Genomic DNA, 21,676 nt, shown 5'->3' with positions numbered 1-21,676 from the left:
TAACAATTGTTTTTCTTTTTTTTTTAATCTTTTTTTTTTTAATTTTTTATTTATTTATGATAGTTACAGAGAGAGAGAGAGAGAGAGAGAGAGAGAGAGGCAGAGACATAGGGAGAGGGAGAAGCAGGCTCCGTGCACCGGGAGCCCGATGTGGGATTCGATCCTGGGTCTCCAGGATCGCGCCCTGGGCCAAAGGCAGGCACCAAACCGCTGCGCCACCCAGGGATCCCAACAATTGTTTTTCTGATCAGCTTCCTGGAACTTGGGTTTAGCACTATCTCCAGACCAAGGAGATAAGCCTGGTATCCCCATCACTTTGCAGGATATAGACCTTGTATCACTGGTGCATTCATCATAGAGGCCATAATCTAGAGCCTACCCAAGCTCTTAGAAAAACATTGGCTTTCAGAGCTACGGGATTTCCAGCAAGGCTTGCTCTCCAGTCAGAGCAAATTCTAGGTTTCAGGGAAATCCTCATGCTCAAATTCACATCATAGCAAGAATTTAGCACTGCCAGGGTGTTGGGTAGAGGAGGTTATTGAAATCTAGTTCATCAAGGACCTCAGTGCTTTGAATAGGCCTTGCTTCCATCATTCAGCATCCTCCTCTCCCTTTGTCAGTGGCCCCCTGATACTTGAAGAGAGCATTACCCTACCTTTTAACTCTTTCCTTTTTGGGCTCAAACTTGAGAGTTCTGGGAGAGGAATAGTGTCTGGGATAGGACTACTAAGGAGGGGCAGTCCTACAATTAAGGTTTTCTCTTCATGAACTCTTAAGACTACAGTTCCTTGAACCATTTCTTTCCTGAGTTTTATTTATTTTTTTTTAATTTTTTAATTTTTCTGAATTTGTTTTAAAGTTTACTTAAGCAACCTCGGGCAGCCCCGGTGGCGCAGCGGTTTAGCGCCACCTGCAGCCCGGGGCGTGATCCTGGAGGCCCTGGATGGAGTCCCACGTCAGGCTCTCTCTGCATGGTGCCTGCTTCTCCCTCTGCCTGTGTCTCTGCCTCTCTCTCTCTCTCTGTCTCTATGAATAAATAAAATCTTAAAAAAAAAATTTACTTAAGCAACCTCTATATCCAATGTAGGGCTCGAGCTCATGACCCTGAGATCGAGAGCTGCCTACTCTACCAGCTGAGCCATGTGCCCCTTTCCTGGTCTTTTTAAGCATAGCTTAACAGACTCCCTGTCCTGTGTCATTAGTTAGAACACTTTTAACAGCAAACTAACATGACCAGCTGAAGTAGAAGGAAACCTGGTCTCTCATGTAAGCTGCCCGGAGCTCAGATGGGCTTAATGGCAGCTGAAATCCCATTGAAGATCCAAATTTTTTCTTCAGTTGACTCTGTCCACTGCAGTTCGTTGACTTTGCTGAACACCTGGCTCCTCTCACAATCACAGAATGTCTGCTGCAGTCCCAGGCTTTACACCCAGCATCCAGAAGATAATAGGACTATTTCTTATCTTTTTGGGAAGGTATTTGCCAGAAACTGCCCAAATTGTCCTTGTGTCATGGCCTAAATTGGGTCACAAGCCTATTCTTGAATCAACTGTTGGTAAAGAGAATTAATCCGTTTACTCCTGTAAGTTATCTTCATTCCTGGATTTTGTGCTCATTTCTTTCATTTACAAAGAAGGGCCAGTGGACCTGGCTACCCTTCTATCTTAGCTACCAAGTATCTTTACAGAGCTCTGCTGCCTCCTGAAAGAAGGGATGCGTGTACTAGCCAATTTTTTCCCCCACTTCTCACCGGTACACTGACTTTCAAAGTGAGCTGACTGCTCAACTGCTTCTTTTGAGAGGCAGTTTTTCCCTCCTCCCACCCGGCCTCCCTCCTTAAAAGTAGGTATTCCATGAGGTTCTTTGTGGTGTTCCTGTTGTACTTTGAGGTGGCCTTCTACATGCTTAGCTTCTTTTTTAAATTATAGTTGATGCACAATGTTACATTAGTTTCAGGTATACAGTAGTGATTTAGCAAGTCTACACATTACGCTCACAAGTGTAGCTATCACCATACAGTACCATTTCCTATATTCCCTGTGCTGTATCTTTTATTCCCAATTCTCTTGACCTCTGTGTTGCACATTCTCCTAGACCTGATTGCTTCCAAACTCCTCTCTTGACTGTTAGACTTCCCAAAGTTGCTCCATGTACTCCTCTTAGCCAAGATATCATTTCCTCCTTCCCTGACCCTTTTATCAGGCTCTTAGCTCCTGGAAGATTGCATTAGCTTCCTCTTTTGCTTCCACTCCCTCCCCTGCACCAAATAGGTTTAAAATCTATCTACCTTACGCTGTGCTAGTGTTAGCAACATTCCCTTCTTTCTGTCTCCCCAACCACTGGCAAATAGCTTTGCCCATTGCTTGGTGCCTACATTGTGCATTTTGGTCCCGTCAGTTTTTAGCCTGAAAAGAAGCCCTTACTGGGAAGCTCCAACCCAGTTCTTCCCACCAAACACAACTTTTGGTTCAACACAAAGAGGAAGTGAAAGGAGAGGTGGAACTGGATTCTGGTGTGTGTTCTCACATTGTTACTTGAGACTGCTTTTTAGCTTCTACCTGTGGAAACAGCATTTGCAAGAATTCTAAACATAGGCTTTATTTCTGAAGCTAAGGAATCCCACTGAGTGCCTGGGGAGTGGGAGGACTGATAAAGTATCAGTAAGAGACCTCATGCTCAATCCTCAAAGCCAGGTTCTGTTGAAAGGCAACCTAGTTTATGTTCCTGGAAGTACTAAGGGTGGGCAGCTCCAGGTTTATAAGTAACACACCTAACACTGAAAACTCAGGCTGTTTTTTTTTACCCTTGTAGTCAAAATCCAGTTACCTTGGCCTTCACCTGTGAGAACCACCTCGTTCTTTGATCCTCTAGTATGAATCAGAGTAGCTTTGGTGGACAAGTGTTGAGAACTAGGGCAAACTGAGTTTGAGAAAAATTTATTACCTTAGAGTAGGACTGAAAAAACTCCAGTCAGGAAAGGAGACTAAAGATCATACATACGTATAGTATTCTGGTAGAAGCCTCTTCTCTAATGCTGTCCATATGTAGTTAAGGGGAATGAAAATAACTGAGCTGAGGAAAGATACAAAACACAAGGAATCCACTAACATATCAGTCTTGAGGGCAGTTTGATATGAAAGACATTAATGGGTTGAATGAGAACTCTCAGGTCCTGTTTTTTCTTTTCTTTCTAGGTGGTTTTAATCTATGATAGTACACATTATAAGCTGGTGTTAACCACAAGGCTTCCTGTAGGGTAGGTCCAGCTTAATTAAGTAGCCATTTGGGTCGATAAGGCTCAAAAAAGGCAGCCTGTGTTGCTTCCTTCTAAATGAGATCAAGAGTTCAGTTCTGAGTTTCAAAGAAAAATTAAAACTTCAGATCATTTCACTACTGAACCTCACAGGTCAGCTGGTTGTAAATGAGAAGGAATGAATTCAGCAAGAAATAAACACAAGCCATTAAGTTCATTCACACACTTAGCATATGCAACTTTAATCAACCAAAAGAAAAAGTCCCAAATGTACAAGTGGAAAAAAAAAATGTTGACACAGGCTTAACTAGTATCAGCTACTTTTATGTACAGCTGTATAAGTTCAAAAAAGCTATCCTATATGTATATACAAAAGTTGTTTATACACAAGTCTGTACATAGGGTCTATACATTTATTTCCTTAGAACCCTTAGGTGCCACCTTTTGGTGAAGACACCAACACTTCATTCACATATCTTACAAAAAAAAGACTATTTCCAGGATTGATAGCAACACTGCATCCTGGATTCAGACCATGTAGGCTCCATTCAGTTGGTTAAGATCCTTCTGTCAGTGCAGACCACACCAGGTGCCTGGGCTTCCCTAAATAGTTTTGCACAGAGTGCTCCAAAGTGAAAGTCCGTAAACCAACCCGAGATGAGGAAGCAGAGTCCTAATCAGGGTGCCACCATAGGTCCAGGCATAGGTTAGCCTGCCTGCCCTGTTCATTGACGGTACTCCAATTCATCTACACTGATGACTTTGGCAGGCATGGAGGGCAGGGGTTGCTGTAGCACATCTGAGCCAAACCATTTGGCGAGGCCTACTGGGGAGCTGCTCCTCTGGCTGGGGCGATGTTCCAGCTGGGAGTGCACGTGGGGCAAGCCTGACCTGGTGGGCACATTCTGAGAGGTTGTCTGAACGCTGACAGCTGCTGCCGGGGAACCAGAGCCTGGAGGATGAAGAACTATGGGGATAAGAAGGTTATCATTCAGAGCATGTGGGGGAAAGTAGTTCTGTATCAGGCCTTGCCTCATTTTAAATCTTATCCGTAAAATTCCCAACAAAATTCTTTACTGGAGGGTTTATTCTAGGGTTTAACTCCTTTACAAAATGCCGGAATAGGGATCCCTACAAAATAGGCAGCGGTTTGGCGCCTGCCTTTGGCCCAGGGCACGATCCTGGAGATCGAATCCCACATCAGGCTCCCGGTGCATGGAGCCTGCTTCTCCCTCTGCCTATGTCTCTGCCTCTCTCTCTCTGTGACTTTCATAAATAAAAAAAAAATAAAAAAAAAAAATTAAATCAAAATGCCGGAATACAGTACCTTGGAAAGCAAAGCTATTCAAAAACCATCTGTATTGTGAAGCCCTCCTAAATGACATGACCATTCCTTCCCACGACAAGCAGCCACATCACAGAAGTACTAACATTAGATAGTGAGAGGGCATCTACTCTGGACAGTCTCTATGCTAAACCTGTCAGGATTCTCCGCCTTCTCTAAGAGGTAGACGGCAAAAATATGCCAGAGCATAGTCAGCTCTCCCACTGTCTTCATAGGGAGAGAAATTCCAAATCCCATAGAGGTTGGTTTACTTCATCCTATTCTCTGGCTATCCCCTTACCCAATTTTGTCAGGATAAATTAAAGAAGTAATTGTGTTTCCACCGGAAATTGGTCCAAAAGCTTTAAGCCTATTCAGACCACCCCCAGCTCCCCTGGCCCATTTCTGAACCTACCTGAGCGCTGTAGTTGCTGCTGCATCATTGCCAGATGCAGAGGTGTCCCAGGGCGAGGGTTTAGGAGAGGGTGACTGGCTGTAGGTAAAGGGTAAAAGGGTTGACTCAGGATTGGGCCAGATATTCCCTGTAAAGGAGTCAGGTCGATTCCAGGAGGAAGCACACCTGTTGGGCATGGAAAAAGAAAAAACTGGTGAGAAGTAATCTGGAAATTTTTAACCTTTGTTGATTTACAAAGTTTAATTGACAATGCTTATGCTAGGTTCTTCACCTTTAAAGGGACAGTTTGAATTTGACCCACTGCCCATCAGTTAGAAAATTCTAGCAACACTTTTTTGAGGGATAAAAAACCTCTTACAGTATAGTACATCATCAGTTCTGGCAACTGCTGTCCTGCTAGGTGAGAAACTCACCAGCTTGGAGCAAACTTGGAAGATGCTGTGGATGTACTCCCTGGGCCAGCATCCTCTGGACCAACCCTGGGTGAAGCTGGTGAGTAGGCCGAACGATTGGGACATGGGGGACAAGGGGAACTTGGTGGACAGGTCGGAGAAAAGGTGTTCCTGGAACTGGGGATGCCAAGGTGGGGGTTTTTCTCCCAGTTGCTTTAGGTCGATAATCTTGTTCTTTGGTGTAACGGTTGGTTTGAGACAGTGGGGTAGAACACGAAGACCGCTGCAACGTTGAAAGTTTGGGATTTGTAGTAGGAGAAGAGTCACGATCAGCGCTGGGCACAGAATTAGATGACAGCAGATTCTCTGTAAGGACCCAGACAGAGAATATTTTGGTATTGGCAAACTTCTCTCAAACATGTTCTTCCCAGTGACCCACAGCAAGTCTCATTTCTTAAAAAGTTTATAATCCTTATTTGATCCCCTCAGCAAATTTAGAGAATTTTATCATAGGAACCACCATGTCTTATGAACAGGCCTAGTTAAGGTCATGGGGGTAGTTAGGGACAGAGCTGGAACTAGATCCTAAGATTTCTAGTCTCCAAATACACTGCTGGAACAAAGTTTATTTTTCTTAAAATCTTCTCGACCCAGGAATAGCTATGGGCAAGTGAGCCTGGCTTAAGGCCTGGTGGTCTAAAACAAAACAAAACAAAACAAAACAAAACAAAACAAAACAAAACAACAACAACAAAAAAGGCCTGGTGGTCTAATTTAGGCACCTTGCTCTGCCTGCCCATATGGTTGTGGTTCAGATCTGTGTGGGAGCTAGTAGTGCCCTGGTCAATGCCTGGGATTAACCTGCTTTTTAAGCCTAAGGGAAAGATCAAATAAAAGTATAAAATTATACAAATCCATTACAACAGAAATAACAGTCTAGTGAAGGAATGTGAACTCCTTTTAGTGGGACCAATAGGATTTCCTTTTTCCAGAAGCCTTCTCACAGCAAAAAGCTCTCAGACCAGTATTACAGACATGTGTAAACCTAACTTACTAGAACCTATTTCACATCCTTGATAGTCCCAACCGCAATTCCTAAAAACCTCGTTCACAGTTTTCTATATACTTCCTTTAAGAAAAAAAAAAAATTTCGTGAGAGAGGGGAGACAGAGTGCATCCAATGCCACCACACAAGCGGGGGGGGGGGGGGGGCACAGGGAGGAGAATCTCAAGCAGGCTTCTTGAGCTGAGCATGACCTAAGCTGAAATCAGGAGTTGGATACTTAACTGACTGAGCCACCCAGGCGCCCTTTTCTATATACTTCCAAAAGGCTCTCCACACTTTATGCTTCACCCATTGTACAGATTTTGTTCGACACAGTCTCCATAGACTAGAGAGAATGTTTCAGAAGTAAAACTGGTTGTACCACATTAATTTGCCAAATAATTGTACTAATAATTTAACTTTGAAGCCCCAATAGGGACATCTGGGTGGCTCAGGTTGTGATCCTGGGGTCCTGGGATGGAGTCCCACATCAAGTTCCCCACAGGGAGCCTGCTTCTCCCTCTGCCTATGTCTCCGCCCCTCTGTCTCATGAATAATCTTAAGCAACAAAAAGAAGCCCCAATATAGATTCTAAACTAAAACTCACTCTTCCTCATACTAGCACTCATACCACTATTAGATTGGTCAGAATTTCAAGTGGCTAAGAAATTATGAGCTGCTATAATGCTTGGCTAAGAAATTATGAGCTGCTATAATGCTTCTCACGGGCAGACACTGAACTGTGGTCCAAAGCAGGAAGGGAGGGGCTTTGCATAGGGATTTGCAGAGAATCAGGTCAGCTGGTTAACACTTAAGCCCATGCTCTGTCACATACTTTCTTAGGCAGCACACCCTCAACGGCTCTGCAGTACCTTCACTAGCCTTCTGAGTGTCTTCTTTACTGTCACCAAGAGCTGCTTTTCCAGATGCCGGCTCCTCCTTGCTTTTCTCTTTGCTCTCATACATCTTACGAATCACTGAGGTAGGGGTGAAGGAAGGAGAAAGCTGCAGAGAAAAACAGTATTAGCATGTTCTCTAAATGCCTTTCCTAAAGCCAGGCTTAACTGGTTAAACTACTCAACAAGGTGAAGAATCCCCTTATTGGCTACATGTGGCAGAGACCAACTCCAATGTTCTGGTGCCTAGCTGCTGGAGGAAAAGAAACACGGTGGGCCAAATAGATGGTGCCCCAAGTGTGTCATCCCTTGCTCACATCGCATTTTCATCAAGACCTTTAGCTTCAGCACAAAGGTAGTTAAAGCACAGAGCTTCAACCTACCCATCTATGTCTGTGGTGACAGGGGCCTACCTATGCAGTCTCTGCTTCAGTCATTTCCCCAGCCCGGGATTAGTCTGAGAACAGGGAGGAACATGGCCAGAAGTATACCCTAGAGCAAGAGTCTGCCTGCTGGGAAAGGACAGTTCAGAACAACTGCAGAACCCAAATTTCTCTTACTCTTAATGTATCTCATCTTACCTTGGCTACCAGAAAATTCAATTATCTAAATATTCTCCTCAGCCCCTAGGATTCACCATTTGGGGTCATTTGTTCCCAACTCTTCACTGCTCATTTTTACTTTGATGATTTTATAATGTGCATGTGACTTTCTCACTAACCCTAAATAACTGATGGCATGAGACAGGGCATGAATTATGAACAAAGAAGCCCTTCAGATCCTGTCTTCAAAGTACTTGGTGCAAAGATCCACTTGGGGTCCTGTAGCAGAGTAACAGATTTTCCTCCTATCAGCTTTGACTAGATGATACAGGTTTCTGGGGGATAAAACTTTAAAACAAAACAAAAACAGCTAATATGCATCAGTTGTAAAACTAGATTTATCACTACAAATAAGCAAACTCCTTTGTCCTAGCTTTAATTCATATCACAGATCTGAATCTGTGAAGTCCGTACCATGTTTCACTGGATTCCGCATGATCCAACCAGTTCACCCCATCTAGCTCACATCCTATGTTTCACTCCTATCATCCTCTACACTCTCTACTCCAATTGTTCATTTGTTTAAACACATTATATCACCTTGTAAGTTCTAACCCATATTCCTCTATCTGGTGAAACATACTTTCCCCAATGTAGGGGCTTCACAAGAATCCTTAAGAGTTAGAATGTATCCTGAAAGGGAAAGATCTAATAAATAAGCAGGTATGAAACACTATTAGGTCAGTTATTCCTGTGGAAGGCACTTATGGACATTTTGGGGTACACAGTGATAAGACACAGGCACAAGCAAATGGAGAAGCCCTGAAGTCATTCACAGAAGCAAAGGTCACTGACCATGCTTGTGATGGAGGCAGCAGGGGCAGGGGAAGAGGAATTCCCTCGGTGCACGGGTGCTGGTGACTTGGTCACTCGCTGTTGCCTGTGAACAAACCAAGTATCAGTATGAGCTCCGAGTTGCTCAAACTCCAAATCCTAAAATCAAAGACTAGAATACTCAAGAGCAGCCTAGGACTTTATTTTTTAGATTTTATTTATTTATTTATTTTATTTATTTTATTTTATTTATAAGAGAGAGAGAGAGAGAGAGAGCGCGCGCGCGCACGGCAGAGACACAGGCAGAGGGAGAAGCAGGCTCCATGCAGGGATCCCGATGTGGGACTTGATCCCGGCACTCCGGGATCAGGCCTTGAGCTGAAGGCAGACGCTCAACCACTGAGCCACCCAGGCATCCCAGCCTGGGACTTTAATATCCCATTTCCCTCATCCATTTCAATTTCCCAAGCATTTATTAAGTGCCTAACATATGCAAAACCACATGCTAATTTCTGAGGGAAGACAAAACCTTAAACATGGTTCTGGGCCTTGCAGGAACTCTTGTCTAGTGGGGAGACACTAAGCCAGGGCAAACTAAGGCATGTACATATAAGATTAACAAGAAGGTGGAATGGGAAAATGAGGTATAGGAGTGACACGATACTCCTCCCGAAGGGACTCTGGGAAAGCTTCTCTGGGAAGGAGCTGCATTAAATTGAGTGTGACCAATGAGAAAGCTCAAGGTGGAGAATGAGGACTCCGGTAGAAGGATCAGGTACAAGGCCTTGGGAACGTAGGGTTATCCAGGGCTGGTATATGGTTTATTTGTAGATTGTGGGGCAGGCTAAGAGCCTTCATTCTGTGGGCAAGGCTGCGCTCCAGAGAGTAGGCAGCAATACTGACGAGCACTGGGCCTGGCACTGAACTGATGCTATGTAAGATACTTTCAAATTAGAGGACCAAGAGTCAAGAGTTTCAGCTATTCCAAGACCCAGTCATATGCAGCATTGCCCATCACTCCTGGTCCACACACAAGGTTGATACCAGGCCTCCCAAGTTAAGCTTAAAAGAACAGACTTTCCTTTTTTCCCCCATTCTACTCATTGTCCCTTCACTTGGAGAAAACAAAAAACAATTGATGAAGATGTAAAAAGGCTGAGAGAAGAATTATAGGAGCTCACTGGCTAATGAGAGTTTCACTGCATTTTAGCTGTCGAACCTTGTACCATGAGGGCCAAAGCCTTAGTCAGTGATTCTGGGAGTTCCTAAATCATAAGCAGATGAAAATCCTAAACCCATGGCTTCTTTCCAGCCTGTCCAGGTTAAGCCCCGCTGCTGCCACACTGAGAATCTGAGGAGGACAGTGAGGGAGAAACAGGTCAGCAGTACTGAGAGATCTGGAGGAAATCCTCAAGTCTGGTGGCTCTGCACAACCTAGCATTTATTCCTTCGGATGAACATACTTGAGCACCTGCTATGTGCTAGACACTGGGAGAAAGTACAAGGCATACAGCAATAAACAAAACAGACAAAAAAATCTCTGGCCTCATTTTTTTGGTTGCAGGATAGAGAGGTTACTATGGGCAGAAAGACAAAAATAAATAGTAACCCAGAAGGTGTTAATTATAAAAAAAAAAAAAAAAAGACAAGGAGAAAGGTAGGTCTGTTTGGGGGGATACAAGTGTACATGGGTGTTTAGGGAGGGCCCAAGAGGCTGACATTTGATGAATGAGACATTCATGAAACAGCATGAAAGTTCTGCTGACACCGACTTGGGTCTACTTATTTGTTTTGAGGAGTTCGCATTTAAAAAAAAAAAATTTAAGTTTCTATATCTGTAAAATGCTGTTATTTATACCATGTACCTCACAGGATTAATGCCAAAAGCAAATAAAATTCTGGATATCAAAAGTGCTTTGAAAATCAATAAATTGATTGGGTGGCTAAGGCATGGCTCCATTGGGAGCCACCTGGGTGGCTCAGCCGTTGAGCCGCTGCATTTGCCTTAGGACATGATCCTGGAGTCCTGGGATTGAATGCCGCATTGGGCTCCCTGCATAGCGTCTGTTTCTCCCTCTGCCTGTGTGTCTGCCCCTCCCCCTCATCTCTCATGAATAAATAAATAATATCTTTAAAAAAAAGTCAATAAATCAAGTCAATTCTTAAACTATATTATGCTACAGAGAGAAATCCAGTGAGGGCCTCAGCAGACCAGACCTGAGCTCTCTGTTTAGGCTGAGAACTACTATATATAGAATATGTTTATGCAACGATACAGGGTACTTACTGGTTTCAACATTTTCTGAAAGTGTCAGCATATAAAACCAGCTGGAGCAAGACAATGAGACACTGATATGACAGTTTTAAGAGTCATATCAAAACTAAGTACTACTTAATTACCAGGTATACAGAATGGGAAGGACTTAATGTTCAGGGATAAACATTTTGGTGATAAAACTGAAAATATGAAGGTGGTATTTACTTACAAATTTTTTTTTTTTTTTTTTTTTTTTTTTAGTAATCCATATACCCAACACGGAGCCTGAACTTACAACCCCAAGATCAAGAGTTCACATGCTTTTTGTTTTTGTTTTTGTTTTAAGATTTTATTCATTTATTCATGAGAGACACAGAGAGAGGCAGAGACATAGGCAGAGGGAGAAGCAGGCTCCAGGCAGGGAGCCTGACGCAGGACTCCATCCCAGGACCTCAGGATCATGACCTGAGCTAAAGGCAGATGCTCAACCACTAAGCCACCCAGGTGCCCAAGAGTTCACACGTTTTTACCGAGCCACCCAAGCACCTGGATATTTACTTTTTTTTTTTAATATTTTTATTTTTTTGATATTTACTTTTAAAGTCTGGATGCATCTGAGGGAGGGAAGAGGTATTACTGGGACAGGGCACATAGGGAGCTTCTGGGTAGCTAACAAAGGAGTTTGTCTTGTAAATAAGCTATACATTTGTTTAGCGCAGTTTTCTGTTTTATTTTACAAAAAGAACAGTAGTGTCACCCCTTTCCTCTAATTTATGATTCATTTTACTACTTGCTGCATCTATAGGAAGGAAGAGGAGGAGGGTGAAGTTAGTGTTCATTTGTTAATAGCTTTGATCAACAAATAGCAAATCTGCATCAAAGGACTGTTTGGTAACTAAACAAGGAATCTGTAGGGGAGGAAGCTAGGTGGAGTTTTACTTTTCATCATCTTGTAACAACAAATAAGGAGCTATGCTAGCTAGCTACATTTGTAAAAATGAATCCTTTAAATCAAGAATATAAATAAAATTATATAGAATGAAAAGCCTATGCCCCTGCAGAATTCAATCATACTGCTTCCTCGACTGTACACTTGGAGATGGAATTCTCACCATACACTGTGCAAATATATTGGTGTAGTTTTACTGTGGATAACTAACTTGTTTATCTGTAGAAACTAATTTACAGATCCCCACAAGGGTAGGATTAGTTAGTAACTTACCTGTTTCTGAATCCATCTCTGGTTCTGTCCACTTGTGGCTTGCCAAAACCAGGTTGGTAAAAGTTTGCTGCCTGCATTGCAAGGTCGTGTGGCAGGGCCAGCCCCTCCAAAGCTGCCTGTTGCAATTCTAGCTGGCTCATCTGCTGAATAGAGGGGGCACAGGAAGATCAGAAAAAAATGAGGATAGTCAATACACTTTCTACAGAGGTCTCTCTTCACTCTTAGAAAGGTATATTTAAGCAGCAGCTGAGAGAAATGAGGCACTGCGAACTTGACTAAATCGTGCTGCCATCCACTGCAAAGGATTTTAATAAAGTAGGACTTTAATTGTTCACCAATTTTCTAGCATTTACTGAGCTCAAATTGTAGTTCAAAACCACTTCCAAGGGATCCCTGGGTGGCGCAGCAGTTTGGCGCCTGCCTTTGGCCCAGGGCGCAATCCTGGAGACCCGGGATCGAATCCCACGTCGGACTCCTGGTGCATGGAGCCTGCTTCTCCCTCTGCCTATGTCTCTGCCTCTCTCTCTCTCTGTCTCTGTGACTATCATAAATAAATTAAAAAAAAATTAAAAAAAACAAAAAACAAAAAACAAAACCACTTCCAAGCATTGCAACAATTTTCCATCCCACAGTCAATAATAAGGATGAAAAGCAAGCAAAAAACTTAGAGAAAAAGTTCAGACAGACCTGGGCCGTGACAGGGCTCATGGGCTTGCGCATGCCTTGGAATGGATCTCCAAGTAGCTGCTGTGGTCCTGGTGTGAAACCTGATGGGAAAGTTGGCAGTATCAGTGAGTATCAAGACAGCACACATCCATTAGAGAGATATTATCACTAGTACATGCTGCTGCTTATTGAACACCATCTCTTTCAAGCAAGTACTGACTCCAGGCTGACAATGTCTCTCTTCTTCTGTGCCCCTACACTGTCCTATGTGGACCTTAATTAGAGCATTAATGACCCAAATTGCTGGTGTATCCATCTACCCCATTAAGCTGTCAGCTTTGTCCCTTTCAAAACCGAGACCTCTGAGAGAAAAGTGCTTTTCTAGTCAGTGATTTGGCTCACTGTCGCCGAGCCAGCTGATAACCAAAGGAGAGTCAGGAAGGACTACTATAAAAACTTACTCTCAAGATTGGCATGAGCCAGAGTGGCGAGCAGCCTAAAGTGGTCCAGGGTGACAGGAGCACTGAGATTCTGCACAACACTTATGCTAAGTCCAACACTTCTGGAAGTGCTTCTTCTATTCACATTCTGTATTAGCCATGAAACCTCACAACTGGTTGTGTACCAACTTCATTAGGTTGGTAGAGAGCCCTTACCCTGACTTCTCCTCTATCAAGGAAAAACCTCGGAAGCCAAATTATCTTTGAATTGAATTCCCAAAATAAGGAACAAGACTAAAGAGCTACATCCAATGTATACAGTTTCGATCAATCTTACAAAAAAAAAAAAAAAACACCAAAAAAACCCTATATTTATCTAGAAATGCAGCCAGATAAACTATCTTCCAATCTTGTATCTCACCTCCTGCCCCCCAAAAAAAGCACAAAAATTCACACATTTCTTTTTAAACTCTTCAAGGATGCCCATAAAAAAGACTTCACCAATTCTAGGGGACAAATATGACCTTTGTAGGGGGTTGGGGGAGAACGGACAGACATCTAAGCACAACATTTACCAACTGGTGATGGTATTCTAGGACGAAGGTAGTCCGCTGAGGCTGCTCGTGTTTGAAACACCTGTGACAAGGGAGGAGAGGGTGCTCTTTGGCCCAGTAAAGGTGTTGTAGGTTCCAAACTCCCCATAAGGCCACTCAGAAGATTGGAAGAAGCCGGTCTCTGAACTGGTGGACCCAGAAGTTCCTAAGGGCAGAAAAAGTCATCCCTGTGAACAAACCAAGTTCTTTTTCCTAGTCAGAGGCTGTGAATTATGGATTAACTTTTGGAAGCCAACGATGAATCTCCCTCATGCTTCACTGAAGGACTTGGCACATGTACATGCAACACACTTCTCTCATCGTTCAGGTAGCAACATTTGCTTTAAGTTAGTGCTACAAATATAGGTTAGATATTTTAAATTTCTATAGAAACTGAAACCTGTAAACTGGAAATCAAGGGCTTACTTTGTTATCTTCAGCCACCTCCCCACCCCATGATGAGTTTAACAGCAACACAGAACTAGGTCTGGCAGAAACACTATCTTCGATTGCCAGGCCGCACGGATCATTCTCTAAGGCCCAAAGCTGGACCACGACACAAAACCAGTTCAAAGGAGTAGTGTTGGGGCAGCCTCGGTGGCTCAGCAGTTTAGCACCACCTTCAGTCCAGGGCGTGATCCTGGAGACCCGGGATTGAGTCCTGCGTCAGGCTCCCTGCATGGGGCCTGCTTCTCCCTCTGCCTGTGTCTCTGCCTCTCTCTGTGTCTCTCATGAATAAATAAATAAAATCTTAAAAAACAAAAAAACAAAGGACTAGTGTTCAGGACTCCAAGGCCTTGGTGTAAGATGGTGAAGTACCTGCAGGATGTTCTTAGGGACAGGCTGGCCTGGAATCTCAGCAGGGGACATCAAATGGCTTTCAAGGTTTCGCTAAAAAAGTCAAAGGAAAACTGGTTTTAACCTTCTTACACACTTAACTTACAGGTTCACCGGGGACTACAAGAAAGCATTAAAAACTCCCCAGGGAGTTGGCACTTAAGCAGAATGATATCCAAGGCACAGAAAACTAACTTAGATCCACTTGTTCCACTTGCTCATCACACAGGTCCAAAGATCTGGAAATGCAAAGAATCTTCACATGCACATGCAAAGTTCACTCAGAGACTCTCAGATGGTTTTTTCCTCCCTGTGGTAACCCTAGTGCATTTCACTGTTTCTAACACTGTGACCAAAAGAAGGGAGAAAGAAAATGGTGAAATAGAGGAGCACTCCTAAGAAGCCACAAGTAGGAAACTAATTTATAGATTTTAATTTTCAAGGCAACCTTTGCTATGCATTATCTTTGAAATAAGATTTATCAACCACAGATGGCAGTTTAAAACTAGTAAATAACACAAAAGTTTGGCCAGAATTGTTATAGTTCAGAGTTTCATATTTCAGGAAATTTAAACGTTATTATTTTTAAACAAGCTGGTCCAAAATGGGTCTCACAGGGCAAAATTCAGATCCTCCAGCTCTTTATTCTTTTAATGCAGTAGCAGTTATCCAACCGAAATTACCTCCTTCACTTTAGGACATCCTTGTGCCCATTTAGCTTTGCCTGAAGTGCTTTCTCTGGTACAGTTCGCCCTCCACTAGGTGAAGATGCAGAGGTCCACAGCAATGTCCTCAGGTGTGACAAAGAGCCCAAAGATAGCCCAGAGTTTTATTGCGGTTTTAGAATTAGGACTTCTCTTTCTTTCTTTCTTTCTTTCTCTCTCTCTCTCTCTCTCTCTCTCTTTCTTTCTTTCTTCTCTTTTTTTTTTTTTGTAAGTAGGCTTCATGCCTACTGTGGAGCCCAATGCATGGCTTGAAATCAAGACCCTGAGATCAAGATCTGAGCAGAGATCAAGAGTCGGAAGCTCAACCACCTAAGCCACCTACATATCCCCTGATTTTAATAAGCAATGTCCTCAAGAGTCATTTAATTCCACCTAACAAAAATGGGCAGCTTTATACTACATGGCTTACTACATTTGGACGGCAGAGTCTCTACAATTCAATTTGAAATGGAGTTTAGATCGAACCAACATGTCCTATTTTGGTGATGAAACAGTATGATTGAACCTGAACAGATGGAGGCAGATCAGAAATAGTATACAACACACACACAGCCATAGTGATTGCAGACTTGATTTTAGAACAGACCATGACTTAACAATAACATGCAAGTCAAGCAATATTTTGGGGTAATACTTGGTGTGTTTATTACATTATTTTCCTTGGTGCTTTCTTTTCTAGGTTTGTGTTACTTTTTGTGTAGCAACTTAAATTATATCATCCATCCCAGACAGGTGTTTGAGGCTCACTGCCTTAGCCACATATATTTCAGAGCACTAAAACCTCAACATCAGTTACCCTCACAGCCCAGGATTTCAAACCCTAGCATTGTATCTGAAACAAAATATTCAAAACATCAGGTAAATTATTGAGTTCCCTTGCTCCCACTTCTCTACTCATTCACACTAAAAGAAGCTACTTAAAAGATTTGACCCAAGCTACTTACAAGCACCCAATCACCAAAACACACATGAGCAAGAAAAAAGGATAGCTTGTGATCTTTTAATCTGGTCCTCATTTGAAAATATCTGTATCTAATAATTCATTGTATGGAAATAACTCAAGTAATTCATTATGACAGTGGTTTAAGGGAAACATTCCCCTATAATTGGCATGGTGTGGTCAGATACAAAGAAATTAGTCTACTTGAGATGCCTCCTTTCAGAGGTAGATGTCAGTCCTGGCATTCAGGCCAGGAACAATGGTACCTCTGTTGGCATCTATCACCAATTGCTGGTCAAATATAAAATACCAGTTGCCTTCCTTTGGTACAAGGCACAATGAATCATGACCAACTTGTAGTTCCCAGAAGAGATGTTAGGAGAAAACAAGAGGCAAAACTTTGTTTAATAAATTTGCTGTAACTTAGCAACAAGAATAAATCTATTTTTTAAATGTTTCTTTCAGGTTTGCCCAGCTTCCTCTCTCACCTTGTATCATCAAGGGACAGCAATACTGACACAAAGGCCATGGCTGAGAGTCACCGCTAATGTGTTATGATAAAGACCAGTATTTGATACACACGTGTTTATTGACATGTGGTCACCGCATAACCCAATTTCGCACCCCAAAATGTTTTTACGAGTCACAGCTTTTTTATTTAATAAATTGACAGAATGCAGCTAGCCTGAAAAATAATCATAGGTATTTTACAAATGATACATAGAACTGCCAACTGCCTAATCAAGAAAGCAGATAATTCCAGGTATGTAACAGTGATTTAAAAATGTGAAAAGACTTCAATCTAAAAATATGGTGAGTTATTTTGGCTTAAGTAGCTGAATAAACAGAAAACTTTCTCTGAAGTGCACTCAAAAAGATGTTTTTATACCTTTTTAAGCAGCGACTTAAAGTTATATCCAAATCTTTCAATCTTTATACCGTCACCCATAAAACATATGGATTAACCACAGCTTGCTTTTTCTAGTAAAAAATAGCACAATAATTAAAGAACACACAAAAACATTAAGGACCAAATGACTATTAAAGAACTTCCAACTTACTCAGGATACCATTTTTTAAGTCCATTTATTATAGTGGGAAATGGAATAGAAAAAGGGAAAAGGAAAAAAGGCTGGGTTTTGTGCCAAATACTTACGCTGACTTTGGGCTGAGAAGGCAAAGTTCCACTTGCCTTCATGGTGCTCACTAGTTTGTTGAATGCAGTCATATCTCCATCTTTCTTAAGCTGTCGATTGCTGGTTACAGCACTCAAGGTCTCCTCTAAGTGTTCTGCCATGAAGGGAGTCGAATTCTTCACTTGCTGGTCCACCTTCAAGCCCTTTAGCCCTGCTTCTACCTCTTCCACTGACAGTACAACTCCTGAATGCGCTGAAAGATTGAGAAAATCCACATGAAGCCAAGCAAGTGAATAAGTGGTAGGAATTCTCTTTGGCTACCATGATGGTTAAAGTGAAAATAATTTATTTCACAGCTGAAGGGAGGCTGTCAGAAAAGGCTGATGTCAAAAATAGGCAAACTGAAGACTCTTAAAACCATGGCTGCTCAGTGGAAATAAAGCCACAATTATGTACTTAGTAAGAGAGGGCATAAAATAAACCTAGAATGTTTAGATGCTAGAAGCTGGGGGACCACACCATTGGGTGTTGTGCTTTAAGACTTGGTAAAATCCTAATGTGCATCCTGCAGGAGGACCTCTCATAATGAGTCTTCTGTAGACCTGTACCAGGGACAAGACTCCCAGGTAGCTCTATGTTAGCAAGACTGCTACCTTCACTATGGTCATTATGTCACCAAGGTTTATGCTGAGGGCACATGACCTAAGCAAGAACATGGCAGACTGGGGCAAAGGTGTGAGAAGCTGACAAGTTATGCCCAGGAGGACTACGGTATTGACTGGAGTTTAACACCAGACTCTAGGTAAGGAGGAAGACTTGGAGGAGAAGCCCATGACCCACTAACTAGAGATTTCAAGGAGGTGGTACTGTTTGATAAAAACTATGAAACATTAAATAAAACCCATTGATTTAACTTTTAAAACAGCAGTATGTTAGAACGAACTGCCTTAAGACTGAGATGCACACTTCAAATGCCTAAAGCAGACTCTAATAAACACTTACAGCTTTCCTTAAGCTTTTCTTTATTTGCAGAAAGACTGGAAAGAAGAGGTTTTAAATCCACTTTGGCCTTCTGCAGCATTTCTAAAATATCCACTTTATTTTCAGTGTGGTCTTCCAGTGGGATAGGAGCAAAATAATTCCCCGAGTTCTGTCCAGGAGAGAGGATTGCTTGTTCCAGACCTAATATTACAAGTAAATATATTTGTAATTGATTGGTCCCAATAAAGCACTGAAATATATCAACAATATTAAATGGGCACAAATTAAAGGGTTTTCTTTTTGATATCCAGAGACCTTTTAAATCTTAAAGGACCCTAACTAATGAAGATAAGATGAACCAGGTCAGAGAAAGCTTGAATCTACATTCAAAGTAAGAATTTGTAGCAATTTTACCTGCTAGTCTCTCCAGTTCTTCATGTGGTGTTGACCCAAGACTGCTGGATCGGCTTCCTGATCGGCTCGGATTAGAGAACCATCTACTGAACCGACTTGCAGAGACTGATCCTTCTCCCAAAACATCTTCTATCATCTAAAGGGAAAGACAAAAGGAGCTAAGATGATGGTTTCTAGGTGAAAAGGACAACAAGATTCAAATTTTAAAAAAAGGCCACTTACTTTGAAACTTCCTTTGGTGCTGCTGACCTGAAGGTAAACACCCGCAGAATTTATGATTTTCAACATCTTTAATTTTTCTTCCCCTCCAGGGTCATTTCTGAGTAACCCAAAGGTGGGCATTACTGACCATATACTTTCTAAGCATATAATGAAAAACCTCTGTGTCACAGAGTATGTTCGGCTTTTTATCCTTTGCCGCATTAGAAAGTCCATGAACTACTTAATGTTCTCAGAGGATATAGTTTCAAAATCAAAATCAGCACCACAGTAAAGCATTCCACTACCAAGCTGATTAGTGGCCTTCAACTAAATATCAAGTATGGAGAGATGATGAAAGAAAGCCCTTGCTTCAAACTTCAACTTTCTCAAGGTTGTGATGAACATGATAAAATTCAATGGTGAGAATTTCAGAAACTAAAAAGTAAAGCACACAGAGATTGTAATTCCAGTCAAAGTTCTGAAAGTGTCAGAATGTGAAAGATGAACTTTAACTGATCTCTAATATTTGTTTGAACTTAACAGGGAGCTTGCAGGTATTTGTTTTCTTTTAAATCCAACCTCAATAGTTTTTAGTTTGGTAAGGATAATTAATTGATGTGCTATGATCAGAAATAATTTCAACACTATTTCATAATAGTAATTTCCATGATCGATCCTTAAAAACTAGATCGATGCATTAAAAGGTGTATTTCAATTCTAGTCTATCACAAATCCAGTTACATATCTAAATTGATCTTATGCAGTGCTCTTATCAATATTTAGAAAAGACAAAATAAAACAAATGTTAGTACAAAAAAATGAGGCATATCCTAACAGGCATAAACTTTTTTATACCAATGATAAGCAGAAAATAAGTTTTCTTCCAAACTCGTACATAGGTGGCAAAGTTAGCAACTGTTTTATTTTATTTTATTTTATTTTATTTTATTTTTTATTTTATTTTATTTTATTTTTGCAACTGTTTTATCTAAAGACTGGAACCCACAATTTCCGGTCAAAATTCAGCAACGGGTTAAATTATTTTATTCTCATACGAATTTTCTCATAATGTACCCAAAGTAAGCCATGAAATACTTTTCTTGAACACAAGAATAAGAGATTTTAATCCATGACACTAATTCATTACTTGTGGTACTTCTATTTCCTGAGGTATTATTCAGTTTCAATTGTTCACTCATAGACTCACACACCTTAAATAATGCTGACCTTCCAGTGTACTACTTTTATCATAATTAAAATATAAGAAGCATTACTAGCAAGTGTTTTACTGTGAAAAAATGAGAATTGTACCTAAAACATAACAACCTTAGGGATAAATAGGAATTATTTTAAAACTAAAAGCTATAGCCATGAAGAAGGTTTTAGCGTTGAAAAGAATTTGGAATTTTACAAATAGCAACAATATCTCTTTGCATTTTAATCCTTTTATTTCCTCTGATCATAGTGTATATGAAAAAAGTTAGAAGATACACAAAAAGAACGTGAATATAAAGTATCTGGACATTTTCTAAAGATATGAGAGTGTTGAGAAAGTCATTTCCATATTCTGATCAGTGACCAACTTTATTCCTGTTAGAGCTGTTCTATTATAAGCTACAACATAAACAGTAAAAACAAAATTACTCTTACACACATATACTGGAAATGCCAATTTCAAGAGACTAAAGTGTTTTAAGCCCCAAAGAAATCCTAAAAAGGATTTATCTAGTCAGTCATTTTTGCCACACAGCAAGCAGGGACGATCTACCAGCAGTTAGATTTCCTATACCTTGGCTTGGTACAGAAAATGGAGGGGAGGACCTGCTGCTCTTCCTTGGTCAAGACATCCTCTGCAAATGTGTTGTCAGCAGCCATCAGCTAGTCAAGAAGAGGAGCCTTATGAACTGTAATCTGGTATGTTTAAACTGTTCTTTCTACATTTTTAAATAACATGTTAAGGTAACTTATGACTGTTAGCCTGCTCCTTCAAACAAGGTCACTCAGACAAGCCATATTTTATGATTCATATTCTGTCAAACAGATACTATATTTTCTCTTAATTACTAGGTTTTACTGATCAGTGTTCTTCTAGTACCTTCCACTTTTTTGTGTGTGTACCTTCCACTTTTATGGAAATGTCTACAATTTTGTATTTGTTTCACTCTAGTTTGATTTTTGGGATTTGTAACAAATGTACTTAAGGCTATACATTTTCTTCTGAGCATACTTTTGATTACGCCACCAGGGTTTTTCTACGCCATGGTCTTTGTTCATCACTCTAAACAGTTTACGATTTCCACTTTCATTTCCTTTTTCTTCGTTCAACATAATAAGCACCTGTTATATGTCAGGCACTGTAATAAGACTCGTATCCTATCTAAAATAAACTTATTTTTAATTATTTAACCAAAATTACTTGCACATGTAATCCAAATGTTCAGTTTGAGATTTTTATGACTTTCAACTTCTAATGTGTAGTTATGCCAATAAACATAACCTAAAATATAATCTGTTTTTATCTATTAATACCTAACACTGGCGGAGCTTACTGAGTACCATGTAC

The 21,676-nt window shown here is 41.2% G+C and overlaps 1 protein-coding gene across 6 annotated transcripts in view; it reads right to left on the bottom strand.

The window, feature by feature from the left end:
• Nucleotides 1-3,466: 3,466 nt before the first annotated feature.
• Nucleotides 3,467-21,676, bottom strand: part of EIF4ENIF1 (eukaryotic translation initiation factor 4E nuclear import factor 1) — a 47,010-nt gene continuing 28,800 nt past the window's right edge. For 4 of the 6 annotated variants that reach the window (XM_055323388.1, XM_055323386.1, XM_055323387.1 and 1 more), the window contains exons 8-19: nt 18,913-19,048; nt 18,520-18,699; nt 17,538-17,770; nt 14,699-14,770; nt 13,862-14,045; nt 12,868-12,947; nt 12,181-12,323; nt 8,723-8,807; nt 7,302-7,434; nt 5,406-5,750; nt 4,993-5,157; nt 3,467-4,220 (exon numbers count right to left, since the gene is read on the bottom strand). In XM_055323388.1, the coding sequence (XP_055179363.1) occupies nt 3,979-4,220; nt 4,993-5,157; nt 5,406-5,750; nt 7,302-7,434; nt 8,723-8,807; nt 12,181-12,323; nt 12,868-12,947; nt 13,862-14,045; nt 14,699-14,770; nt 17,538-17,770; nt 18,520-18,699; nt 18,913-19,048 (1,998 nt within the window). In that variant the 3' untranslated portion in view covers nt 3,467-3,978. The remainder of the gene's footprint in view (nt 4,221-4,992; nt 5,158-5,405; nt 5,751-7,301; nt 7,435-8,722; nt 8,808-12,180; nt 12,324-12,867; nt 12,948-13,861; nt 14,046-14,698; nt 14,771-17,537; nt 17,771-18,519; nt 18,700-18,912; nt 19,049-21,676) is intronic. The other 2 variants (XM_055323385.1, XM_055323389.1) reach the window with 2 other exon arrangements.

Source organism: Nyctereutes procyonoides, unplaced genomic scaffold (genome assembly GCF_905146905.1).
Source record: "Nyctereutes procyonoides isolate TBG_1078 unplaced genomic scaffold, NYPRO_anot_genome, whole genome shotgun sequence".
Taxonomy (NCBI): Eukaryota; Metazoa; Chordata; class Mammalia; order Carnivora; family Canidae; genus Nyctereutes; species Nyctereutes procyonoides.
This window is presented reverse-complemented; position numbering and strand designations above follow the sequence as displayed.